At 41.2% G+C, this 27736-nt stretch overlaps 1 protein-coding gene and 1 pseudogene across 4 annotated transcripts; one reads left to right on the top strand and one right to left on the bottom strand.

The window, feature by feature from the left end:
- On the top strand, positions 1–27736 carry LOC105305195 (NACHT, LRR and PYD domains-containing protein 1b allele 3-like). Of its 4 annotated transcripts, none has more exons than XM_023524488.1 (17): positions 1–79; positions 848–879; positions 3185–3229; positions 6657–6698; positions 7022–7051; positions 9940–10002; positions 10390–10437; positions 10613–10659; positions 10756–10805; positions 11059–11276; positions 11392–11645; positions 13586–13720; positions 18908–19046; positions 21572–21625; positions 21884–21964; positions 24462–24725; positions 26288–27736. In XM_023524488.1, the coding sequence occupies exons 1-17, from the start codon at positions 45–47 to the stop codon at positions 26305–26307; spliced, it is 1557 nt and encodes a 518-aa protein (XP_023380256.1). In that variant the 5' UTR covers positions 1–44; the 3' UTR covers positions 26308–27736. The 4 variants fall into 4 exon arrangements, with proteins under 4 accessions (XP_023380256.1, XP_023380263.1, XP_023380259.1 ...); XM_023524491.1 differs by having other exon boundaries at positions 3–79; positions 9958–10002; XM_023524489.1 differs by having other exon boundaries at positions 4–79; positions 24465–24725.
- LOC111733022 lies at positions 20732–20853 on the bottom strand (annotated as a pseudogene).

The following is a 27736-nucleotide window of genomic DNA, read 5'->3' as shown; positions in this document are numbered from 1 at the left end:
ATCAATTCCAGGAGGCTGGAGCAGATACAGCCAGGAGATGGAGCATGTGGAGAGAGGAGAGGCTGCTGAGACAGAGAAGGTAGGAGCAGACCAGGTGAGAGGGGACTGGAAGCCATGGAAGAGCCTGTCACCTGCTCTATCTAAAGAGAAAGTGGTCACGGTTCAGTCTGCTGGGCGGGAATCATTGGTGGCTCTAGCTAGAGTGGTTTTGGTCACATGGGAGAGCAGAAGCCTTTGAGTCTAGGAGAGGATGGAGAGTGGGAATGTGGAGACTGAGTTCTTCTGTGAGGCTGGCTTGAGAAGGGCAGAGAGTTCAGGCAGTTGGTGAGAATGGAGAATATGGGTCAAGGGAGGGACCTCTTAGTTAAATGAGAGCTGTCTGAACTCTTCATTTCTCAGGCATGCTGTATCTGAGGGAAGAGGCCAGAGAAACAGAATGAGAAGACCTTGAAGAGGAGGGTGACTCAGGGAAGGCTCTCAAAGGGAGCCAGATGGAGGGGCTGGAGGCCAGCGGGGGATGGGCGATTAGGATTATGTTACAGGAGACATGACAGAGGGAGGCCAGTGACTGGACACAGACATGGCAATGCTGTGAACCTGTAAAGGTGTATTGGTGGCTCCTGGAGGCATAGCAGGGCAAGGATTCAGGGGCACACCTGATAAGCTCCATGTTTCTGTGCAATTTGGAGTCAGGCCATGGAGAGTGAGAAGGGCAGGAAGAGCACCGAGGAGGGAGAGAGTTCTTTAATCTGCAGCATCTCTGGAGACACATAATATAATGATCCATTAGAAGATTTTCATAAAATTAGTATCAGTTCCTAAAACTGTTTTTCTTTTCTTGTTCTAGTGATGATTACAATGCTTCTTCAGAAGAAAAAGGTATGGTACTCTCAATGTTGAGTTATCAGAAAACTTGATCTATACTATATGAAACATTTGCAGTTTTAGAAAATGATTTATTTTACTTATTGGCTGCAGTTGCTTTATTACATTCATACATTCACCAACTTACAGAAATAAAAATGTATTAAAATAATCATTAGGTTAGGATGATGGGATAATGACTTTTATTAGACTTTTAAGATTATTTTTCAAAAGATATTTTAAAAAGTAAAATGTAAAGAATTTGGGCCTTCGTAGCTTTTCACAACTTGAGAATGGAAAGTAAATGCTATTATATCTCCCTCCTTTCAAACTGTGTCTAATGTTCTTTTTTTAAGCTTATTTTAAATTCAGTAAAGTTTAGCAAACATTATCAACTGAATTCCATAAATTTTCCATGCATAATAACTTGGCATTGTCTATAATACTTGAGTGTTATCATCAATTTTATACACTTACTGAAAATAGTAATACATAATTCTCTCCCTGAATCTGGGTCAATAAAAACTCTCATTAAAAGAATAAACTAGGTCTGGGTTTGGTGTGGAGGCTGTTCAGGGTCCAGTCCTCTTTTTGGCCTGTGCTTCTTGCTTTGAAAATTTGTAAAACATTTGTGGGGCTATATTTCCTGCTTTGGCCGTCCCTCTATCCCACGCCTCGTGGCTGAGAGCCATTCTGGAGGCCATGTTTGGTGCTAATCTGTGTCACTTGGCTATGTGCATACTGACTTAGAAACTCTTTAGCTCATCATTGGGCCACTGTCTTGCTTTTGTTAAGTTCTGTTACCCTCTTGTAGTTTGTAAATTGTAAATTGTTAAATATTACAATTAAAATCTGGAAAAGCTTTCTGTAACATTTGGCTGGAATGTGCAGCATGTGGGGATGTCATGTGTTTGTCAAGACGGTGGTTAGACGTGTTGGGCTTTTCTGCTTTACAGTGCTGAGCTGAACCCCTCCACCCACAGGAAACACATCCTTGCTTTGCTTTTGCCTCTTTCTGCCCGAGATGCCTCCCTCTTCCCTCACATTTCACCTCCAAAACTTGTTTGAGCTCAACCAAATTCGTGCTGAGTCCCTCGTCTTTAGTGACTCGTCAGTTTCTCTCTTGGACCAACAGAATATAGCCCTGATTTCGTATTGTATTATAGTGATTTCTTGTTGCGATTTGTTTAATGCACAGCTACTCTTTGCCCTTGCAATTACGTTAACCCATAAGCTGTCTTCTGGGGCATGGATTTTCTCATAATTTCTTCAGAGGGCCCATCACATAGTTTACACGAAGTCAGTGTTCATAAAATTAAAGAGACTGTAGTCTCTGCCTAAGCCCAATGGAATTAGTCAACCGATAACTGAAGCCCTGTTGTTCACCAGCCCAGTGTGGGTGGATATTCCAGATGCTTGGTCCTGTTCTCTGGGACAGTCTACTTGAACATGGCATAAATACAGACATGTGGCATGATAACTAAGGAACAGCCCTTCCATACCCAGAAATGTTCCTGCTTTATTTAACTTTGCTGGTAACTTCTGTAACCCCCATCTTCTCTATCTATAATATCTTCATTCCCGTGGCTACCCATACTGGCCTAGATTCTCATCACCTTGCATCTGGATCTCTGCATTGGCTTCTTAGTGTCAGGCTCTCTGGAGTCTGATCTGTCCTGAACAGTGTGGTGCCCAGCATCTTGGGAACTACTAAGGCCCATTCCAGTTTGAAGCTCTCATGTCATTCTGTGTCGCCAGAACCGTCAAGGGGGATGCCAGTGCTTCCCAAATGCCTTCCAGGCCTTCCCTGGTCTGGTCCCACCTTTTCTGCCAAGTTCAGAGTCTTATCTTTAACTCATTTGTGTCATTTCCCTAAATTGTTGACAAGTTGTTTGCCTGGGGAAGGGACACTGATTCTTTGCTATGGGAACACCATTGCCTGCCCTTTAGTTACAGAATCTGAAACCCGGTGCTGTTTTCCTTTCTGGTGTCAAGTTACTTAATTGTCTGGATGTTTTTAGGTTGCCACTGAAGAGAGTTTACCAGGGAACCAACCCAATGTAATTCTAAAGTTTGTTGGCTTTCTGTTCTCCCTCTACCGGAAAAGGCTTAATGTTTCTTGGACTAAATCTTTTTTTCCCCTGAGAATATGCCATCATTTGCGTTAGTTTGACACTCAAGGCTGCTCTAAAGAGGTGACTCATTTTATAGCAGAGGGTACTTTTATTTTTATTGGCTTAGTGGATTTTACAAAAAAGAACATGTTTTCCTTTGTGCTTGTATTTACACTCTTAAACTTTATTTCTTTCTCAAAATTTAGATTGCCCTAGCCCCAACCTAGATACTTCAAAGGACTCTAAATCAGGTAAGGGATATGATTAATATTGGTAAATGTCCAAGTGAAATTTTTACAAAGTAAGCAATTCATAGCAAGATAAATTACAGTTTATTTTCTGATTTACTTCAAACAATCTGAGTGAAAGGTAGGGACTTTCATCTTTCTACTTGAAAGAGTTGAATAAATTTTGGAGTTTTATGATTACCTATTCTAGTGAAATCAATTACTTTAAAGCTTGGTGATGAAGCTGTGCTTAGTGAAACTGAGAATTTATCCAGTGGGGCAATTAGGCTGTTTTCTAGACTGACCACACTCACCTAATACAGGTCCTCCTTAAGCCTAGCAATGTGGTGGTCACTTGGCTACAGTAGTCCTGGAAGGCTTCCCGGAGGAGGTGATGAATTGGGGTAGCAGGGCAAAGGTGGAGAAAAGAGCTATCTTAGTTTAAAAGACTTGTGGGTGTAAAGGCCCTGATATGGGAAAGTGTACAGTGCTTGCTTCCAAAGACTGAAGAAGGTTTGGTGACCGGAATCAGAGAACAAAGGTTCTGCTGTCAGAGCTCTCCCTTGCAGAAATATGGGAAGGGTTTAGTGCTTTGTAATAACAAGGTTGGCCAGTGCCTGTCACAGAAGTTTAGGAGTGAGTGTGACCTATTAGTAAAAATAGTTACCACTTATTAAGTGCCTACTTGTGTGCCAGGCCCTGGGCTGCTCATTCTTTATATATATATCTTACTTAGTTCTCAAATTTGTGCAGAAAAATGGTCCTAGGGGCTTTAGAGAGCAGAGATAGAACCAGGAGTCCTAGGGCCATCCCTAATAGACAGCTGACCTGAAGGGATGGCCCCAGAGTCACACCCTCCCCCTGCCTCCCACCCCACTGAAGGACACTCTATCTCCCAGGGACCTGAGGCAGCAGGTTGGGCCTCACCAGGGGCTGGCCCAGGCAGAACTGCAGCTCTGTAGAGCAGGGGTTCCAAATCCCCGGACTGTGGACTGGTACTGGTCCGTGGTCTGTTAGGAACCAGGCCTCACAGCAGGAGGTGAGTGGTGGGTAAGCGACTGAAGCTTCATCGGTATTTGTAGCCACTCCTCAGCACTAGCATCACCGCTTCAGCTCCACCTCAGATCGTCAGGCATTAGAGTCTCAAAGGAGTACCGGTCCCTGGTGCCAAAAAGGTTGGGGACCGCTGCTGTTGAGGTTCCAGACTCTAAGAGGGAACCAACTGAATAAAGAGGGGCCATGGTAAGGTCTGCTTGGTACTTCAACACTGGGCAGAGCGTTGGTTCGTTCACATGTGCATTCATTCCTCGAGCTGCTGTGAGGGATGGAGGTGGGGAGTCCTCCAGGGCTCATAGACCAGCAGCTAAACAAGCCGCCACTGGTTGACAGTGGGAAGAATTTGACAGGATGGATGACACAGGAGGCGTGGCTGACTCAGTGGAGTGGAGGGATGCTTACGAAGGTGACAGATGTGACATTTGGGATCGATCTTAGTGGGTACCTAGGAGCTCTGCAGGTGGGTCTGGGGAAAGGGTTCTGGGCAGTGGGAAGACGTCTCTCAAGGCTTGGAGGAAGGAGTGGCGGTCATCCGGGGTGTGAGTTTGGGGGACAGGGGCATGATTAAGATAGGTTGATTTTAGTCAAGTGGTTCTCAAACCTGGCTACACTGGAATCATCTAGCGGCCTTTAAAAAAATACTGCTGTTGAGGCCCACTCCAGACCAGTTAAATCAGATCCTCTGAGGAAGGGCAGAGTCCCAGGCATGGATGGGTGTGCTTAGAGAGCTCCCCAGGTGATGTAGTGTGCTGCCCAGGTTGAGAACCTCTGCTCTGTGCTTCCAACCATGAAGGACAAAACTGTGTCGTATCACCTTGATTTCCTAGCATCTGTCCCTACACGGTGAACGCCTCCCCGTACACTCAATTGTCTTCTCATGCAGGAACTTCCTCCCGTTCCCCTTCTCCCCCCACCCCCAACCAGCCAGTAACTCCTGGGGCTTGAACTGTCTAAGTAATAATTAGCATGCCTGTAAGTGTAACAACATGGTTAAGAACTGCAAGCTGGGGCCAGTCTGCCTGAGCTGAAATCCTAGCTCGAGACTTCCTGTGGGAGGACGGCGAGGGGGCAGTGATGACGGTCTTGCATAAGTAGATTAACTGGCCTCAGCTTACCTCATTGGGCAGCTGTGAGAACTAATGTGTAAATATATGTAAAACACTTTTATAAATATATGTAGAATATATAGATACATATGTGCAAAATGAGTAAATAAATGAGTAAATACATGTAAATGTCTAAATACATGTGCCATGCCTGGCATGTAGTTAACACTCCAAAATAGCAATTGAATCCTATTGTTCTCATCATTATTCTCAAATCTTTTCCTTCTTCCATGGAACTATTGCCAGTCCTTGGTTTTGGTTGTCGGTAGTTATAAATGGCTGCGGAAGATTGGAGAATAATGTTGATAGCTTTCCATGTATTTACTCATCGACTCCTGACCCTGAGTGGAGGGTGAGGCAGCATCTGGAGAACAGGAGGAGGAATCACCGAGGACCAGGAGTGAAGGAGATGAATTTGACCTGGCAGAGTGGGCCTGGGTGCATCCACAGTCAGCCAGGAGAGGTCCAGGGGCACTGGAGGTGGAGGTTGGACTTACAGATTTGGGAATAGGTGAAATGCCCTCCCAGGGCTCTCAAGGTGGAAAGGAGGCTGAGAGTGGGCAGTGGGACCTGGGGCATTAGTCATTGGGGGTGGGAGGTGGAGAGGAGCCCAGAGATAAGTGAAGGGCACTCAAGAGGTAGGAGGTGAACCAGGACAGACATGGTGGAAGGGCTGTACGCACAGGAAGGAGTGGCAGGTGTCTTTCCCTCCGGGAACCATGGGCGTGGGGGTGAGCAGGCTTTGGGGGACATCAGGGAAAGGATCCTGAGCTGGTCGTGGGAACGGAAGCCTGATTGCAGTGGGCAGAGGTGTAGAGTTGGGGGTGAAAAGTGGAGGGAGCATTCTTAGGGACTACTGTTTCCAGGAATGGTTGAACAGCATGGACTAAGTTTGTCCCGTGCTTCGGTGAAATGGCACTACATTCCAGAATTCTTCACCGTTTCATCATTGAACTTGTGCCTGGGAACCCTCTAGATGTCCAAGTGCAGGGGCAAGATGGGAACAATGGGGGCAGGTCAAGGCCTGGTAGGACTTGGATGACAGCCAGGTAAAATGATTATTGTAGCCAGAGTGTGATCCAAACTCATATTTAAATGATTCAAGTTTATTTTATCCATTTCCAAAGATGAACAAGCCCCCTTTTATGTGAACCAAACTAGTTCTGGAGTCGAGAATTGACTAAAAAAATAAATTAGTTGAGTTTGGATCTGTTTTATAATGCATACAATTTTTTTAAAAGGTCCTACATTTTATTCATTGTGTATTTCCGGTATATGTTTTTATTTAGGAGATGACAGCAGTTCTGAGAGCAATTCTGAAAGTGACTCTGGTAAGTAATATATGTATCTGTTTCTTTAATTCAGGCAAAACATCTAAACCTTTATTTTCATTTTAAAGTAATACACATGTCACTTATGTTGCTCAAGGACATATTAATTACTAGCATAGTTTTATAAAATACGAAAAAGGATTTACATGGTAAATAATTTCTAGTTGGCAAGTGAAGTGGCAAAACAGGATGAGCTAAAGAAGAAAGACAGGAAATGGTTGCTATTGGTGAAAGGCAAACATTTTACTTATCCTCCCATTAGCCTGTATTTTCTCTTAGTTGTCACATGAATCTGATATAGACCTTTTTTTTTTTTTTGGTAGATAATGAGGAGCCAAAAACAGAAAAAATAAGTGAGTATATCCTTCCTCTGAATTTTATCTTTTGTTGTTGAAAGGAAGAAAGAGAAGGATGGCCTTTGGGATTTTTAAGTTGCAGGTTGCTTGTTCATGATCTTTTTCTGTGCAAAACTGAGTTTAACATTAGGATGTGACCAAGCATTTTGAAAATTTGAGCTCACTGCACTTGGACTGCTAGGACTGTGTTTTTGATCTGCGTAGATACCAACACTCTGCATGTGAGGTTCTGCTCTTAGTTTCCCTAAGGAAAAAAGATTTGAGAGACCGACCCTAATCTGCAGGGTAGCCACAAGCGATGTTGGCTTCCTTCCGTGGTGGTCACTGCTCACAGATTATCACAGAGTAAATTCTTTGCTGCTGAAAGTATTGTACCATTTGTGGTTTAGAGTTTCTGGTGTGAGTTCTGGCTATTTGTGAGCAACTCGAATATGAAACTACTTTAAGGACAGAGATTCTAAATAGAAAATATGGTTTTTGTTATAAAGTTTCGTGACTAAGCTTATATTTTAACTGATTTTTTTTTTAATGTAGGATTTTGTCCCAATCCTTAGGACACGATCTGCCCATGAACACAAATACTACACAACCCAGTTGGAGGGCTCCTTTAATACTTTAGAATAAATGAAGTCTCTTCACTCAGAAGTCCTTCTGTATTTAAACTAATTCTCTCTGCAGTTTCCCAGTGGGGAATCTCTGAAGGCAATCATAAACTCCTTGCAATCATGTTATGTATTGATAAGAACCCGTAATTATCTCTATTATCCTGGTGTAGTAGATGTCACATTCTGATACCCATGAGGAAAAAATGTGTACCAGCCCTCCTGTTCCCAGTCTTCTTTATACAATCTTCTTATACAGTCTTCTTTATTAATGGATTATTTCATCCTTCAAAACGTCTAGCCTTTATAGATTGGATTAGGGTTGAAATGAAGTTAGAAAGCTGAGTATTGGGATCATGGCTTTGTTGTCCCTGGCACACTGGGTAAATGGCCATAGGGACCTAGAGTCCAGAGGCAAGACCCTTTACGTCCAGAAGCCAGGCCTGGACTATGACAGGTAACCCAAGTGGAAGGCATTTGGACTCAGTGAGGCTAAAGATGGGCTCAGAACTAGGTGGAAGGCTGGGGTCAGTGCAGTCAGACAGGGCATGTGAGGGGCAGGGAGCAGCTGGCCCTGGCCCTTGGCTGGATTAGACACTGGATGTCTTTGGCAGTGAAAGTGCTTTGGCATCTTCTGTAGGCTGAGGATGCTTGTCCTTGGAGCCCCAGGTCCATCCAAAGGGCCTTGCCTTCTCCCAGGATTACTCCTTCTGTGAAAAGGCCTGTTATCCTCCATGCTTGGGGAGAGATGGGACAGGTACCCTCTTGCTCACCTCTATTCTTAGGTCAGGTGTGGGAGCAGCTGGGATGCCCCTGGGATGCTTGCTCCTGTGTGGCCTGGCCAGCGATGCTGCCTACCCATCTTCCTCATACTTCGATGTGCCTCTGCTTGCAGGTGTGAGCTCTGCGGTCATCTGTGTCATATGAGTTGAAGAGAAGCTATGGCTTATAGGTTGGGGAGAACTGGTTCAATTTCTCTGCCCTGGCTGGCAGGATGTGGTCAAAACTGAGTTTGCCGGCTGGTTAGGATTCTCTAATCTCTTCCCTTTTCTCTGCTCCCTAGGCAAATAGCAGGACAGGAAAACATGGGATGTGGATGAAATACAACATAGATGTACAGCCATTAAATAATTCAGGATTTAACGGTCCTTTAAAGGGCAGCGGCTGAGGAAATACGGTTGGAGGGTTGTGTGGTGCAGGACTTGGGTCAGTATTTCAGAACCTTTTCATCTATAGCAGTCTGAGTACAGGATCCTGAATACTTTTAGTCTCCTTTTGCCATTTTATCTTAGTGGTGATTTTTGAAGCTGGCTTTCTCTTGTGACCGTGGTCCCTGGACACTGCCCTGATAGCCTTGAGAAATCAGGCAGTTTGCGTGGCTCGGGCTGGAGCACTGTCTCGGGGCACCGTCTGCACACCCTGGGCACTGGTGATGGCATAGGACCTTACACATGTGTTGAGGAGTGCCTGTCCTGCTCCTTGGGTGACCCTCCCAAAGGTTGTTCAGACCTTTAAACCATAAAACCAAACATTTGTCACATTAGGCCTGACCCCAGGTGACAGGGTTTTCTACTTTAGAATTCTTGAATTTTTTAATGATTTCTACGCGTTGCCATAGCACCAAGCACTTGCCAGACAAAAATCTCTGCCTGTAATTAATTTTCCAAACTTTGTGGGGTTGGTATTATGCTGGGTAGGGGTGAGGGAGTGCCCTGAAGGAGAATGAAAGGGGAAGAGCGAGTGCCTTAGGCCAAGTTTCAGGAGGCCAGCAGGAAAGCCTCTCAGATTAGAGGCACTGGAGCAGACACCTCAAGGATGTGAGGGAGTGAGTGACGTGAATATTTGTGGGAGGAGACAACGTGCAAAGGCCTTGAGGTAGAAGTGTGCTTTGGTGTGGAGACATGGGGAGGGGAGATTGGAGGGCAGTAAGTGTAAGGGGTAGGGGAGCTGATAGCAAATGGGGAGCTGGATCATAGAGGGTCCTGTGGAAGGAATCCATGCTAAATCAGAGACTCTTGCAAACAGCGCCTGCAGTCAGATGTTAGTTTCTTTCCAACTTCCAAGCTAATCTCTCTCTAGCTCTCTGATAGCCTGGGGGAGCTGATGCCAGCCAGGCTTGCAACTTATCCCCAGTTGTCTTGGGGATAATGACTCCAGCTTAGTTCCAGACTCCTGGTCACCATGAATGACTCTCCAGTGGGGGCTGCAGCTCCCCACTTGAGATGCTGGCCTAGGTGAGGAGTAACTAATGAACAGCTTGTTGACTACCACCTGTGCCCTAAGCCCTTCTTGTCTCTACAGATGGAGAAATAGGAGAGTCTCCCACCCAGGAAGCTTCCACTCAGGGTAAGAGCAAGACAGTGTGCTTGCCCTCCTGTTTGCTCTAAGCCCTCTCACTCCCATGCCGTGATGTTAGAGGAGGACGTGGGGATCACGTTGAAGGATGATGAGAATGATTGCTGCCAAATAAAAAGATCAGATAGAGACCTGTGTGCCAAAATGGGGTGCCTTGAAACTTGAGTCACATTCAAACTTATTTTCATGCCTTAGACTTACAGTGGGGTTCACAAACACAATAATGTATTGTGTGCCATTGAGTCGACTCATGGAGATGTTTAAATATATGTTTAAAGTTCCTGTTGGTTGTAGAGCTGAAGATGTGTATTTAGTAGGTGATTCATGCTGTGATTGACTTATGCCACACATTGACTTGTGTGATGATGTCTTTTACAGCTAAAGAATGGAAGGATAAAGAATTGCCCACAGATTATTTAAATTCAGGTATGAACTTACATTTTCTAAAATATTACGTTTTCTAAAATATTCTTTTAAATACTATTGCTGAGGAGCATATATCTTTGAATTTTATAATCTGGGCATATATATTTATTTTTAAATTTTTGGTTGGAAATGCTAATCACATTCATATAAGTAAAACTTTGTCTCTCTCATTTAGAATGTATTAAACTTAAACCTCACTGTGAACACTGTAATGCTGAAAATGTAAGTATCTTTTAATTATAAAATGTGATCCTCTAATTTGCTCTAAGAAAACATTTACTTACACATTACTTAATTATATGTATACTTTTTCTTCAGAAACACAATGAACAAGTGACCCCCAGACTCCTTTCCAGGGGACAGTTTTTGTAAGTAATTGTGAATACAGGAGACTTAATGGCATCAGTAATTTAATTTTCTGCATAAAAATAACCCCAAGCAGGGGAAACCCAAAGCAGCATAACTGATTTCACACATTTTATGTAATTACTTGGATTGTTTTCTTCGATAATGCTTCTTTAACATGCGATAGCATTCTGAATGAAATTAAAAACATAAGTAATTTCGTTACTGCTAACCAAACATTAGGACTAAACAGGTGTTCTTATCTGTCCAATACAGACTGAAGGTGGATGCGGAGGGAATTTACGAGTGCACGGAGACTGGTCTGATATTTGAGGTTAACAGAAAAGTTGACATCAAGTATTGCGTTTTGTCCTGGAGCAAATACGCAGACCTGGTGGTTAAGCCCTGGGCTGTTGGGGGACCCTTGTTTGATGTTAAATGTGACCCAACCTGTCTTACCTCCATTCAGTTTCCACATTCCCTCTGCTTGGGTCGTAAGTACTTGTTTGCTGAAATTTTAATTATCGTGTGCATGTGTTTATGTGTGAAAGTATATATGTGGAAACCAAACAACACCTGGAATACTAATTTACCTTCGTATTTTAACAGACCATGACTCCAGCATGACATTCAGAGTCTTCCATGTCAAAAGGTCTGGTGGGGCCTCGTTAGAATATACTGTGGATCATTCTGCGAGTCATGTCAAATGGCACGTGAGCTCGCTCTCTCCTGTGGGACCTGTTATTCAAAGCGAAGACACATTGTACCACCACGGGGCTGTGATTCTGTATAAAGTCGTGGACCATAATCCATCTTTGTCTCTTCGTGTATATGTAGCAACCAATAACGATTCCTTCATCAAGGTAAATCCAATAAAAATGAATAGTAAATGTTGAATACTTGGTGTTCAATCATAACACCACCTTTAGGAGTAGGTCCTGTCCCTGTTAAGTGTCCCCACACTCTGGTTGCAATTTGGCGCTTAGCTATAGAGGTTAAAGGTCAATGCTTAGGTGCGTGCCAAGGTCTGAAATCCAGAGAGTATAATTGTACTTGTAAACAGCTTCAAGAAGACAACAGATGGGGAATAGCTCTCCAGGGTGGGGTTGGCCCAGGCAAGTAGGCCTGGCCCTGAGATGTTGCCTGATGGACAGCCGAGGCCAGCTATTTTCTGCAGCAATGCTACTCAGAATGTGGTCTGGGAACCAGGGCATCAGGGCCATTGGCATCATTTGGGAGTTTGTCAGAACTTTAGCACAATCTCAGCCCCACCCCAGACCTACAGAATCAGAGCCTCCCCTCGGCAGGATTCCCATGGAAGTCGTACACACTTGAGCGGGTGAGAAGCACCTGCTCTGGAATACACTGGGGAGATGTTTGAGGTCTTTGGGTCAAGTGTAAGGTAATTGAAGTTTCTCCTTGGCTGAATGCTCCTCAGATAAGATGGGCTTCCCAGGCTAATTCATTTCATTCCGAGCAGTGTTTTGGATCACAGTTGACCTACAGTTCATGGTTTCAACATTCTGAGGTTTGTAGCAGCAGAAGTTCATGATTCACCTTTTGTGCTTGAAGGGAGGGGAAGGGGTTTGGATATTCATAATGGTTCAGCTTTCCAGAATGTAGATAGAGTTAGGCTGTGATATTTAGCCCATTTTCTGAACTCATATATAAGTTAGAATAGTAGTAACTGAATCTCCTTTCATACCTTTAGCCATTGTCGGTACAGTTGTAATGTTTAGGGGTGGGTGGAGAAACGACATAAAGTAGACAGATAATACGGTGACTCAAAATTATACTTTCAGATTTGAAATCCGAGTTTGACATAAGTTAAAAATATAAGCATTGGGTCTATAATAAAGTGTACTAATTGATGAGTTATAGTTTAAGTTACAGAATTTATATCAAACTACTCCCAATGTATTAGTATTTCTTCATCTTTAAAAATAAGCTATACTGATTTTCATTAGCAATATATATGAAAACTTAAAAACTTTATTAACGAATAGGTTTAGTTTCTTCCTAAGAGGGTGAAATATGCTTCCTATAATCTTAATAAAGATAATATGTTCAATTGGGAAGCTAGTCTTCAAAATGGTATAAAAATAATCCTATCTAAAATATAATTAGCATGCCTTTGTAATAAGTACTGTTATTTAATAAACTATATGTTTTAAAAGTAAATTCCCTTAATTAAAAGGGTGTTATTCTTGCTTGCTGGGAAGCTGGGATTAGGAGTCGGTCATATCAGCAAACGTAGAGAAGGAAGCTGCTGGAACAGGGAGCAGGGTCCTGTCACGGCAGGAAGGCCTTCCTGGTGGATGTTTTACGCTTACACTCTTTTTCTTGGGTTGGTTTTTTTTTTTTTTTTTTTCCTATCTAGGAAAATATTTCCTTGAACTTTGCCTTCAGGAAACCTACATTTTATATCAGCTGTATAGCTGCTTTACCAGGAGAACCTGAGCCAAAGTTTTCTTTAACCTCTCTGAGGCATTCAAGCAATACATATAAAATTGGTGTCCCCTCTAGGGCCATGTCAGAGATGGATAGTTGTGCAGATAAGGATGGAGACATGTGAAGTAGTACTGGGCAGAAAGATGTTTGGAGATCCAGGAGCCTGCTTGCAGCCTGAAGGTGCCTCAGCTTCCATGTTGTCTCTTTTGAGAGCTCCGTGGAAGTTACTCCGTTGCTGTCGTTTCGTAGGGGGATGAAGATCATGCAAACTGGTACCGCCCTGGTTGGACTCTTAAAATTCTTATAGTTGTTGCTGATGAATTTCAAAACCAAAATCTATTTCCACCTTTAGGATATTTCCAAGTCTGTAAAGCACTCCTCTAAGAAATTCATGAAGATCGACAAGCCTCCTGTTTGCCAGAAGTTATTGCAGAATGGGAAGAAATACAGACTGATCAGCGAACCAGAAGCCGATATTACTCCAGAGGTATATATTTTAAAAACCAACTTGGAGTGGCAGCGGAGATGTGTATTTCTTAGGTATATGGTGTTTTGAAGGTTTCAAAATAATGCATTTTGTTCTCATTTTTAATTTCTTATTTAAGAGAGAATAGTTGTTTTGCTAATCTTGTAGCTTATCCCAAAGATGCTGTTGAATTTTAGGATTAACCTACAACCATTGCAAAAATAGACTAGCCAATCACTTTCCCTCTTAAAAGGTTTTAAACGTTCTTGCATATTCTATTAAATTCTTCAAACAATGTTAGCTGCAAAGGAATAAAAAACTTAAATTTTAATTCAGAGAGCATTAAAGGTTAATGGAAAGGAATTGCAAACAAGAGATATTGGGCTTTTCTTACTGGAAGGCATTTGAGATGGTTGTGGGAACATATTGCTATTTAGATTTAAACTATTCACTGTACACACCATGGCATTTGTAAGTGATTTTGCTTTCTCGTAAATGACTTTTTTTTTAATTATTATTAGTTTCAGGTTTACAGTACATGACTAAGTTATTTTTAAAACCTATTTGAATTATGTGCTCTGAACGTGTACCATAGCGTATCTAGTCTGGACATCTGTATGGCAATTCCTTTTGTACACATCTTTCTGTTTCTTCGTTTTATAGTATATGAAAAGTCGAAAATGTGTTTTGATTCTATTATATTGAAATGGGAAGCATGGTAGAGCTAACTGTAGTAGTCCATGCTGCATTATTTTATTATATTATTACAGGCTTCGTGCCCTGAGAAGCAGTCAGTTTCATCAGTCTTACTTAACTTTTGAATGCAGACTGACCTGTTCCCTTTCAAAGGGTCTCTTCAAACCCATTGTCATTTGAGCCTTTTCAGCAATGCAGCTGAGTAAACTAGTGTGCCAAGCAGGCAGGTGCTCTGCCTAAGTCATACATACACCCAGGCAGAGGCCGTCTGCTCCAGGTTCCTAATGCCACACACGGTCTTTCCACTGGTTCTCAGAGGCTGATGCTCAGCCTTCCAAGCTGATCAGGCCCTGGCAGGTGATACATCAAGACATTCTTAAGGAGCCATCTGCAGCCTTGTCAGGGAGGCGGGACTCAGTTTGAAGGGTTTGCTTATTAGGACAGTGGTTCTTGGCCTTTGCTGCATAATGGGTTTCCCTGAGGAGTGTAAAGGTGAGGCCTGGGTCTCACCTCTGGAGATACTGACTTAATTGTTCTGGGAATGGCCTGGGCATTGGGCTTATGAAAACTCCCAAGGTGACCGTAATGTGCTGCTAAGGTTAAGAACCTCTAGGAGAGGGAATAATACTTGTCGAATGATTGGTAAATGTGGCCAGGAAGAGACCGAGATGGTTCCAGGAGTTCTTTCTTACAAAGGTGTTGGTGGCTGGACGACTTTGAATAGTCTAGTCCTGTCACTAATTTTCTGTGCTCTCTTAACCAAATTTTGGGCCTTTAGAATGGGGACAATCTCCCAGGATTGCTCTAAGAATTATATAATGTGATGGTTTTGGTCACTCTGAAATTTGTAAAACTCTGTTTGGAAATCTAAAGTGTTCTTACTAGTTTTATACCATTAATGATTTGTTTAACTGACATTTATCAAAAAATGCCTGTTACAAGTCAGCCTGGGATAAGAGCCTAAGAATTAAAAAATGACTAACTCATGATTTTTTTCCTTTCAAAGATGCCAGCATAGAGGGAGAAATACTACATTATTGTGAAGAAGTAATTTTGACATAATGTGGTGTTCCCATTGACATAGGTACAAGATGCAGTGGGTTTTCAGGAAGGCTTCCCACGTGTTGACGTTTGTTTTGGGTTTGAAGGGTGAGAGAACCACCAGAAGAGACAGTCTCTCCCGGTAGAAGGAATTGCAGTGCCCGAGTGAGGTGATGGGAGTGTGCAGCTGGGCCTGAGGCACTGGGGTAGCTCCTGGGAAACAAGAACGAGAGGGGCTTTGAGAAGAGGGACCAGGGAAGGGCGTTATCTTGGCTTTACAGTCCCCAGTGACCCTTTGAAGGTGGCGAGGATGATGCTAGTAATTTGGAGTGGAAAGGGAGAGGGACCAGTTAAGACCATTGGTTTATGATGGCAATGCCCAGTGCAGTTCAGTGATACACAGGCAAACCTTGGAGACACTGGGTTCTGTTTCAGACCACAATAAAGTGAATATTGCAATCAAGTGAGTCATAAATTTTTTAGTTTCCCAGTGTATATAAAAGTTACGTTTATACTACACTGTAGTCTATTCAGTGTGTAATAGCATTATGTCTAAAACAAGGTGCATACCTGAATTAAAAAATACTTTCTTGCTAAAAAATGCTAACCATCATCTGAGCCTCAGCAATTCATAATCTTATTGCTGGTGGAGGGTCTTGCCTCAGTGTTGATGACTACTAATTGACTAATCAGGTTTGTGGTTGCTGAAGGTTGGGGTGGCTGTGGCAGTTTCTTAAAATAAGATAACAGAGAAGTTTTGCCCCATTGATTGACTCTTCTTTTTATGAATGATTTCTCTGTAGCATGCAGCACTGTCTGAAAGCATTTTGCCCATAGTAGGACTTCTTTCAGAGTTGGATTCAGCCCTCTCAAACCCTGCCACTGCTTTATCAACTAAATTTATGTAGTATTCTAAATCCATTGCTGTCATTTCAACAGTCTTCACAGCGTCTTTACCAAGAGTAGATTCCATGTCAAGAAAACACTTTCTTTACTCATCTAACTCCTCATTCATTTAAAGTTTCATTATGAGATTGCAGCAAATCAGTCACATCTTCAGGCTCTACTTTCAATTCTAATTCTCTTTCTAGAACTGCAGCTGTTCCTACCACATCTGCAGTTACTTTCTCTGCTGAGGTCTTGAACCCCTCAAAGTCATCCATGAGGCTTGGAATCAACTTCTTCCAAACTCCTATTAATGTCGATATTTTGACTTCTTTCCATGAATATAAATGTTCTTAATGGCATCTAGAAAGTGGCTCCTTTCCAGAAGGTTTTCAGTTGACTTTGCTAGCCCATCAGAGGAATCACTGTCTATGGCAGCTATAGTCTTAGGAAACGTATTTCTTAAATATTAAGACTTGGAAGTTGAAATCACTCCTTGATCCATGGGCTGCAGAATGGATGTTGTGTTAGCAGACACAAAAACAATATTAATCTCATTGTTCATCTCCCCAGAGCTCTTGGATGTCCAGGTGCATGGTCAGTGAGCAGTAATATTTTTAAAGAAATCTTTTTTTCTGAGCAGTAGGCATCAATATTGGGCTTAAGTATCCATAAACCATGTCATAAACAGATATGCTGTCATCAGGGTTTGTTATTCCATTTCTAGAACACAGGCAGAGTAGATTCAGCATACTTCTTAAGGGCCCCAGGATTTTCAGAGTGGTAGGTGAGTGTTGGCTTCAACTTAAAGTCACCAGCTGCATTAGCCCCTAACAAGAGAGTCAGCCTGTCCTTTGAAGCTTTGGAGCCAGGCATTGACTTCTCTCTAGCTGTGAATGTCCTAAATGGCATCTTCCAGTATAAGACTGTTTTGTCCACATTGAAAATCTCTCGTTTAGTGTAGCCATCTTCATTAATTATCTTATCTAGATCTTCTGGATAACTTGTTGCAGCTTCTACATCGGCACTTGCCGTTTTACCTTGCATTTTTATGTTATAGGGATGGCTTCTTCCCTTAAACCTCATGAACTAACCTCTGCTAGCTTCAAACTCATCTTCTGCAGCTTCTTCACCTCTCTCAGCCTCAGAGAATTGAAGAGCGTTGGGGCCTTGCTCTAGATTAGGCTTTGGCTTAAGGGGATGTTGTGTCTGGTTTGATTTTCTATCGAGATCACTAAAACTTTTCCACATCAGCAATAAGGCTGTTACACTTTCTTTCTTATCATTCATGTGTTCACTGGAGTAGCACTTTTAATTTGTGGCAAGAGCTTTTCCTTTGCATTCACAACTTGACTAACTGGCACGAGAGGCCTAGTTTTGTGCCTGCCTCAGCTTTCACCATGCCTTCCTCACTAAGCTTAATCATCCTGGTGTTTGATTTGAAGTGAGAGGTGTGAGACTCTTCCTATCACTTGAGCACTTGAGGCTATTGTAGGGTTATGTATTGGTCTAATTTTAATATTGTGTCTCAGGACATAGGCTGTGGAGAGGGAGAGAGATAGGGGAACAGCCTGTTGGTGGAGCAGGCAGAACACACACAATGCTAATTGATTAAGCTCTTACATGGGCATGGTTCATGATACCCCAAAACAATTACAAAAGTAACATCAAAGATCGCTGATCACAGATCACCATTACAAATGAAACAATAATGAAAAAGGCTGAAATATTGTCAGAATTACCAAAATGTGACAGACATAAAGTGAGCAAATGCTGTTAGAAAAACAGCATTGATAGACTTGCTTCATGCAGAATTGCCACAAACCTTCAACTTGTAAAACCATAGTATCTTTGAAGCACAGTAAAGTGAAGTGCAATAAAACGAGGTATGCCTGCATTTTTTACAAATGCGTTTCTCCCTTCAGGCTTGTTAGCCAGTCTGGAGAGGAGCAGAGGAAGTGGAAGGCAGGAGGCAGTCTGGATAGTTGGTTTAGAGCTCACACTTCGGACTCAGAGATGTGGATTCACGTGCAGTTCTGCTAATTCGTAGAGGTGGACTTGTGCAACTTAATTTGCTTCTCTGAGATTCTTTATTCATAAAATAGTAAAAAAAAAAAAAAAGGATTTGTTGGGAGAAGGTGGTATTCAGTGAGAGAGTGTGAGTAAAACACTTATAGTGTATTCTATAAACATTGAATCTATTCCATGTTGTAGAATGATCTAAGAAAAGATGGTGAGGGAGTTGAACAGCATTTATAAAAGGGTGGCTGATGGGTGAGCACATGTTCTAGTTTGGGAATATGAAACGTCGAAATCAGGAAAGGGCTGAAAAGTTAAGCTTTAGAAAAATAGGGCCACGAGACCAGAAGCCTCAAGCGGAACAGGAGGTTGGAGTAAGGTGGGAATAGAAGCAAGAGAGTGAGAAGTTGTGTGTGGTAAAGGAGGGGGACTTTCAAGGTCAAAATATCCATGAGCATTCAAGCAAGCACTAACCCTCTTAATTGTCATCCTTTCTTATTTGACATTGTATGTTATCAATTAACACAACTTTCCCATTTAAAAAATATCACTTTTTTTTTTTTAAAGGAAATTGAATTTGTGGATGGTTCACTTTTAAAATTGAAAAGTTATATTGAAGTATATTTGGAGCAACCAGTGGAGTTTAAATTACTATTGGTTGAAACGGATTCCGAGGAAATTGTATGGAAAGCAAAAGTGAGAGAATGTAAGTGTTTTGTGTCTTGAATGAAAACAGGTTTGTAGAGTGATGGGGGTGGAAAAGCCAATAGAGTAGTTGTCTGTCCTGTCATCTTAACATTTAAAAATCTGATGAAGAGAAACAGAAGCCTCAGCTTCTGGGACAGAAGTGCCACCCTGGTTCCCAGGCACCACGTCCAGGTTCCTGCAGGTCAGCGGTGGTCCAGGGAGTGTGTAGAGGCTCACACGGTGGGTCGGTTTGGCCAGTAGAGTTGTTTTTATCCCTGACCACTCTGAGGTTTGGAGCTCAGATATTTGTATGTGAATTAAGGGTATTGTGACAAAGTCTCTTCTGTGACCTGGATGTAGATCTGTATTTTGGCTGATAACATGTCTCAATTGCCTGATTCTGCCTCTTTGGTTTTCAGCCGGTAGCTCCGGCTCTCTGTGATTATAGCTTTGCTATGTGACCGCATTCCCCCGGTTTAGTATTTTGGTGCCGGGAAGCCCTCTAACAACCCCGTCTTTAACTTCCTCTCCTGCTCTGGGAGAAGTGGGAGAGGGGCCATGGGGACTGCCCCCCTGTTGGAGAGGGGAATCTCAGGGGATACCAGATAGCTGTCCCCGGCCTCTTCCTCAGACCTTCATTTCTACTTGAAGGAAATTTATGGAACAATAGACATGTGTATAGTGATCACATTTTGGAGCTGAAAGGAAGGCAGAAGCAGTGGGTTGGAAATGAGGTCATGTGGGTTCTAGTTCCAGCCCTAGAATTAACCAGCTCCGTGTGGGAGAGTGGGCCAGTCTCTCATCTGCTTGTGGCTGTAGAATCCTCATTCCCCAGTGGCATTGAGGTTGCTCCCGCCAGTGTCACATGTTTATAGTAGAAATTATTTCTGCATCAGTTACATTTTGAATTCCGGTATCTTAACTCTTTCCCAGGACCACACATAGTCTAATGTTGGCTATAGTATCGTTCCAAAAAGCAGCACAGTGCTAAGTGCCAGTAGCTGGACAGTAAAGGGATTGTAACCCCTCTTATTCCTTTTTTCCTCTAGAATTTTGATTTTGCTGCACAAATGTAATAACACAAAGGATCTGTTAAGTGTTCTGTAAACCTCTTCCCCATCTGAACAACACTTGAATCCTTTTTCAGCTCATTTCTTTTGTATCCAATGGATTATGTGTAGAGTCTGTATTTCCTATCATGCCTTTATGCTCTAGAAAAGAAACTTGATCTAATTATTTTCTAATTCTCAGTCCTAGTTTTAAGCATGAGCTTTTTCTATAGATGTGATTGATTTTTATTCTCAGTATTATACCTTTAGTTAGCCAGTTTGAAACAGGCCCTTTTATCCAAGACCTGTAAAGAGTCTGGCTGGGACTCTGTGCTGGGGATTGTATTATTTTTTTGATATTCCTCAATTTGTTCAAATAAATGAACCTGAAAGATGTTCCTTTTTAGTCATTGTGAATGCCGTAGTAACAGAGGTGTTTAACATGTAATAGCCTGAGTAACAAATGTTCTTCTGGACTAAGAATAAGTCTCTTGGAAGTTTTAAAGACCACTTCATAAGACCTCTGTTACATTTGACTTTTTTTTTTAACTTCTTTATTTTTCTTTATTTTTAGATGAGGCAACCCTTGGTTGACCTCACAGATTGCAAGGACCTTGTCAGCTTACCATCTCTTATTTTTTTATTTTACTTTTTACACCTACAGCACCTGGTCTTCCTAGGTGGTCTCCCATCCAAGTACTAACCAGGCCCGACTCTGCTTGATCCCATCCGAGATCAGATGGGATCGGGCTTGTTCAGGGTGGCATGGCCATAGACTTAACTTCTTTAATAATACTCTACATTGTAAAGTGTTTCTGGTCTCTATACAATAATAATGATAATAAGAATAATAAAATAAAAATAGTAATTATTATTATTATTTGGCCTAAGCTAATGGTTAAGTGAGATTAGTCATCACTATTAAGGCATCTTCACTAAAGGGACCTATGGAAGTTCTGTGTGAGACGTAGACACCTCCCAGAGCGGGGGCTAAATTTCATACAAGGAAGGTAGCGTTGAATCACAACGACATGTCTAGAAAGAACCCGAAGTACACAATGAAAATACATGAGATTTTTTTGGATGAAGTACATATAAATACATTTAAAATAGAAAAGTGTTTATTTTTATGTCTTTTTTTCTCCCTATGGCAGGTGATACCAATGTTCCCCTAACAGTAGTTATAGATTTAAGAAACACTGAGGGAATAACATTTCACCCAGCATATGGGTCTGGCAGGAATTACAACAGCAGTGTGCAGAGGGCTCGAGTTTGGGAAACACTTCCTCCTACAAGACCTGTTGGAAGGAGTACTTGTTATTTATCTCAAAAAGTCAAGCCTAGTGCATTTGCTTACCTCTCAAGTTAACCCCCAAACTCATATTTGAATTTCAGAGAGGTTGTCAAGGCGCTAGAGCTTCACACACTTTCACACATCGATTTCTTTCAGATTTCATACCACTTTTTCTAATGGATGCTTATTGTACTTTAACAGGCGACTGGGTTCAACATGAACAGAGTCGGAACGTTTCGAAAAGCAGCACAGGTGGTGAGTGCTAGCAACTAGACATTAAGCGAGTTTTAACCTACTCTTCTCTTCCTTCCATCCGCTATGATTTTTATTTTGCCACGCAAAGGTGGTCACATTAAGCATCTGTTAGGCACTCTGTCACTCTAAATCTTCTGAACAACCTGAGAAGATTGTTTCTACCTCAATGATGGTTAAAAAAAAAATCTAGATTGAAAGTGGCTAGAAAAGAATAAACATAATGAATGGAAAGCCAATTTGTTGATTTTTTTTTTTAAGGTAACAGGCGACGAAAAATGAATAGCACCCTACCTGATGAGGAGGTCTATGATAAAAGAATGAAGCAGACTGACACTTCAGGTTTGTAACAGTGTCATCAGTGGCTATAAATTATTTTCCCTGGTCTTCCCTGTTGACATTTATCCAACACATAGCTCTTCGGTCAGTCTTTCTAGAGCCACATCCCAGTTGTGCGTGTCGTCCCAGATCCCTTCTTCCTGTGTCTCAGCTTTTCAGGGCTGGATAGGGACCCTTTTGGTCTGCCTCAGCCTACTTTTCCAATTCGATTCCCCACTCTGATCCTTCGCTCAGTCTCAACAGAATTGAGCAGAGCGGGGTGGGGGAGCTCCCTTGCAGTCCTGAAGGATAGGGTCATAGCCTGTCCATTTTAACATTTCCAGTAGCAATGAGCATGGAGCTTGTATGTAGAAGATAATGACTGTTGATTAAATGAATGGCATTGTGGCTGTCCATGTGTGCATTCATTAGCTTCACAGTTCTTAGCTATATCTAGGTAGAGCACATCCCTCTCAATCACTGGAGGCAGGTCTTAGTTTTTTTCAGTTGAATGGCAGAGACCAAGGCTCTGTAGTTGTGAAAATATAATAGAGATTTAAAACAAGGAGCCAGAAGATGGAGCGTGTAGCTCAAAATGCAAGTACAGCAAGGATTCACAAATCTAAGTTTAAAAACCCTAACTCTGATTATATGTAACACGGTCTTAAGCCTTTAGGGATATCATGTAACTCTCCAAATTAACCCTTTTATCAAAATACCTTTTATTATTATTATAAGAAGTTATGACTCTCTAAAACCAGATAAACTCTTTCTCTATAAAGTGAAATAGGATATTCTTCATTTTCTAGAGCAGGAGGCTGTGAGGATTATCTATGTGTGATTTTACTGTATATCACGATAGAAATGTTTATTATTTTAAGTCAACATCAAAATAAGCAAGGCTCTGGAATTATTTTTAAAACTCAGCTAAATTAGGATAAAATTTTTTCAAGTTCTATTGAGATATAATTGACAGATGAAATTATATAAACAAAGTACAACAGGATGGTTTGATATATGTATACACTGTAAAATTGTAACTGCCAATCAGGTTAGCAAACAGTTACTTTTTTTTGGTGGTGAGAACACTTAAGATCTGTTCTTAGCAAATTTAAAGTATAGAATACAGTATTACTAGCTATAGTCATTGTGCTGTACATTAGACCCTAAGAACTTATTAACCTTCTAACTGATGTATTAAATTGGTTTACAGGACAAGTTTTTCTTAATTCATGCAATTCTTTGGCTGTTTAAAATTAGCTGCAATACCATGTAGCTAGAAATAGAATTAAAATGATAAATATACCTAGAAAGATTAAGGATTTCCAGCCTTTTTGGAGTTGATAGTGTGAGATCTAAATAAACAAATTAATAAAGATTTATTTTTGTTTAGGTATTTCTACAACATTCTTTGAGATACCCTGTCACTAGCCTGGTAGTTTCAGACTCTGTATATCACCTTTTGCTTTTTAAAGTATGATCAGGACTCAACCTTAACAGAATCACTTTCAGATCTTGTTCAATTTAGGCTCAGAATCTGATAATGGTGGATTTGGGGGTTGTCTTGAGAACTTGCATTTTTAATAGGTTCCCTGTTCAGTTTTCTTTAACAGAAGTTTTGAGGGATGGGAGCAATTGGCCTTGTATCAGGAAACCACTAGAGGGCGCAGGCCATCTTTAAGAACCTGTTCTTCAATTTAGGAAGTTAGGAAACTTTCTAAATTGAGATGGGTAAGAGTCCAAGTACACATGTTAGATTCACATTAATAAATTGTTGGCTTTAGATGAGCAGAGGTGTTACAGTCCTGGAGAAGGTGCAGGAAGTATTCTTTTTATCTCTCACTCTCTTCCAGTGTCCCCCTCTAGTATTTGAAATAATGCCTTGAGGATGCGTACCTGAAACTGCAGCCCAGTGAGCATAGCACAACCAGCTAATAAAAGTGATCATCAAAAATCTAGTTTTTTAGCAGGGCTAATATTTCTTATGGGGCCAGTGGTTTCCATTGGCAAATATATGCCCTTCCAAGACGATGACACTTTCTTAGAGATCAACAGATATTATAGATATTCTCCTTTGACTTTTCTGTGGAATGTGCTTTCCCCCTAATGCCAGGAGATGGCATGATGGAGGCTGCAGTTCAGATCTCCCGCAGCCCCCTTTAGTGGTGCTAATTAACATTTAGATAGACACAGAGGTATCTTTTCGAGCCACATAAATTATTTTTGGTGTCTGGACTTCCTTTTTTATTCCGACCTAATTTTGTGCTGCTCTGTAAAAAATCCCATTCCTTCAATTATTGTTGTGAATATTATACCCCAGTTTAATGTTATTATATGCAATAGTTCCCTTTAGTTCTTAAAATGTTTTGGAAAGCAGGGGTTTGGGGGCATTTAAGTATATTTTAAAAGTAGCTACAATTACAAATCATGGTGTCCTTTTTAATAGAAGAATACATTTTCATTGTAAGTTGCTGTAACTGATGCATTGAAAGGAACTGCTGAATTCCTCATCTGCTTTTAGAAGGAGCGAAAACCCTGTTAACAGACACTCAGTTGCTTACCCTTGCTGGGAAGCTGGGGAAGGAGTGGATAAAAATTGCCATCGTCAACCTGGAGTTGGATATAAGCGATATTGATGCTATCCGGGAGAAGGAGGAAGATGTTACCGTCTATAAGTTTCAGATGCTGAAGAAGTGGCAAGAAAAGGAGCAGAATAATGCCACAGTCCAGAACTTATATAACTGCTTGGAGAAGGTCTCTGTCGAAATCCGAGATGTGCTGGAAGGTAAGCAGAAAATTAATCTTAGTCGCTTACTTGGGATCAAGCTGTATCTTTCGGAATAGCAAATTTCTACTATAGAATGTGTTGCTTGGTTATTTATAAGCTTGGGTTCAGATAATTATGTAAATGCAGCAGTAAGCATGTGAGTAATCATATCTAAGTAATGAAGATTTGTACTTGGAGTCAGGAAGGGTTCCGATCCCAGCTCAAGTGCTGGCTAGCTTTATGATTAAGCAAATTCTTAACCTAACTTTAAGCCTCTGTGTTCCCATCTGTCAGATGGATGCAAAAAATTCTATGTCCTGTGTCTGTCATAAGAGCGAAAAGAAGTAATGCATGTAAAGCTTCGGGCAGGCAGTAAGGCTCAGCAGAGGGTAGATATGAATGTCATTGTGGTACTTGAGACAGAACTGATAGCAAGCACTGAGCCTGCTGGTCCTTTCGTGGCGCTGAAGCGATGCTCGGGGGGCCACTAGGTGGCACCAGTGAGCTTCAAGTGGCAAAGAGGGGAAGGAGAAAAAACGAAGCTCAAAGAGGCTAAAGGGAGTTGTTTCTAGCCTCAATCCAGAAAACCACAGGGTTCCTTCTTTTGTTTTTAAGCACTTCTTTTTTTGTGGTTTGATTTAGCACACGGTTATACCAGAGGTCAAATCAATTCAAAACTTCGATTATTGTATATTGTTACCATAGTTAAAAACACAGTGTTGCTTCTTAGAGCCCTCCATAAGTCAGAGTGGTTGTTATTTGGAATGCTATTTGGATTTTTTTTTTTTTAATTCCAAAAAGGATACAAAACTGTGTACACACCCTACGTGTCTATATGACAAGTAAAAGCATTCGGCGATCTCTCTGGATGCTTTGACGCGGTGGGCAAGGTTTCTGAACTCTCTGTAAGATGTTGGATGCAGAAGCCTCAAGCAAATAGAATAGCTGGTGTCAATATCAGATTTTTCATTCTTCTTGGATTTGTTGAAATTATCTAAATTACTGAGGCCCACGTGGAGATCTCCGTATTTGCATGTAGGCTTTTCTTCCCACTGTGCTGTGGTAACCACATTATTAGTGCCTTCCATTACAGGAAGGCTCAGAAAATCTATCTTGGACCTCTTATAATGAGTCATTATTTTGGTTTGTTTTTATTTGCTCCTGACCTCACTGACACTTGACTTGCTGTAACATTAGAAATATAAAAGGATTTGTGACTTTTTTTTAGTGGTAAAGGGATTATAAAATTTACTAGTCCAGTCCCTTCATTAAATAGGAAAAAAAAATCTTCCGTGAGTTAAACATAAACAACCCCCCTGCCCCCATATTTACCAGTATTTTATGTCCTCCTGTAGTCAAAGTACCTGGTTAATTGGCTGAATTTTGTATTTTTATCAGGATGTTTTAGTATCTTGTAACCATAGCAATATTGCAGTAGCTTCTCTTAAGTTCAGGAAAACTCAACTTCCAGGAGTTCCTTTTTGAAAAAGACAAGTAATTTTATTTCAAAGCATGCCCCTTTTTCCTCCAACAGTAAATCCCTGAATTTGTTTGATTTTTTTGTTTGTTTGTTTTGTTAGGTTTCTTACGGGCAATATGAAATTTAGAAGATGAACTGAAAAAGGAAACCTCAGGAACTTTGATCTGCAAAGCATCATTTCAACTGGTAATTGGTTATAGATTCCATGAGACCTTGAACTTTCACAGTCTGTGGAAGCAACTTTCTTTATAATCAGTCACTCTATAGAGGCAAAGAGAATGAAAAATATTCAGAAAACTTGAGGAAGAAAACACCTCTACAATAGCAAGATTTTTTTAATTTTATTTTTATTTTTTGGCACCTCCTGCTCACACCATCCCACCCTGCCTCCCCACCCAAACTGGTATAATTATAAAGGGTGCTTAAAATGACTCAACTCAGTCAGGTGAGAAATGTGGTAATTTTCTTTTTGGAGTCTGTGGACTATGAAATTCATATCAAGGGTTTAAACATTTTTAGCAATTAAATGGTAGTGTACTTAAACTTGCACCAATTTAGTTTAGCTTTTATTGACATTAATAACGAAGAGAGGTTCCTCTTCTTTTAGCTCCCACACAGACAGACACATGTGCCTCTGAGTACAATACATCATTTTATGTGGGGTATGATTCCCGTATCTCACATTTACTAACCTGTCTGGCTAGTGGTCTGCTAAGTCGTTTGACCAATCACGTTACCTGGTCTTGGAGTGATTAGAAAGGAATGTAATCCTCTCTCATCGGTGTCGATCGCCTCACCTTACTGGGCAGATTCACCCAGATCGATTTGTCAGTCGCAGCAATTTTTATCAACCTTCCACAGTCACCAGGCCAAACACTGCATGTCCCGACTTTTACCCCGGGATCATTCACTTTATAGGGGGAAAAAACCTACTCAGAAATACCTTAGCAGGACCAAGGGAAAACTGTCATCTCTTCTTGAAGAAGACTTGCCCCAGGGAATAATGGGCCACATTGGCTCTTGTTAATTGGTGAAATGTTCTTTTTTTTTGTATGTATATTGTCCCTCTCCCAGAATCATGCATGTGGTGATTTAACATTTTTGATATGTTTTGTTAACTTATTTGAAGAAACTATAAATTACCATTAGTCTTCTGTCAACATTAGCTGGAGAGTAAAATAAATCTCAATGAATTAATCAGAGAAACACATTTGATTGTTTTGCCTGTGAAGAACAAATTGACTCTATAGGGAAGAATATATTTTTAATTATCAGGGATCCTGTGGAAATCAAATCAGCGTCACTTTATGAGTTTTTTTTTTTTAATGTACTATATTTTAGGAAACACATGGAGTTTTAACATTCAGAAGTTAAACTACTTAAAGGACTTGAATTTTTAAATGTTTATTATTTTTTATAAGTTGTTTTTTGAAGACATGCGTAATTTCAGAGGTGCTTTGTATATAAGCTGGTTTCCTAATAATTTTTTAACCTTTTTCATACTATGGATGAAGGGAAGAAAAATAAATCTGCATTCGTACAGTGCAAA

The sequence above is a fragment of the Pteropus vampyrus genome, unplaced genomic scaffold (genome assembly GCF_000151845.1).
Source record: "Pteropus vampyrus isolate Shadow unplaced genomic scaffold, Pvam_2.0 Scaffold12, whole genome shotgun sequence".
Classification (NCBI taxonomy): domain Eukaryota; kingdom Metazoa; phylum Chordata; class Mammalia; order Chiroptera; family Pteropodidae; genus Pteropus; species Pteropus vampyrus.
This window is presented reverse-complemented; position numbering and strand designations above follow the sequence as displayed.

Coding starts and splice junctions, on each gene's coding strand:
- LOC105305195 (XM_023524488.1), top strand. CDS start 45: ATGTGGAGAGAGGAGAGGCTGCTGAGACAGAGAAG. Junction 7,052..9,939: donor GCCAAAAACAGAAAAAATAA/GTGAGTATATCC, acceptor CTGTGCCCTAAG/CCCTTCTTGTCTCTACAGAT. Junction 24,726..26,287: donor AATCCGAGATGTGCTGGAAG/GTAAGCAGAAAA, acceptor TTGTTTTGTTAG/GTTTCTTACGGGCAATATGA.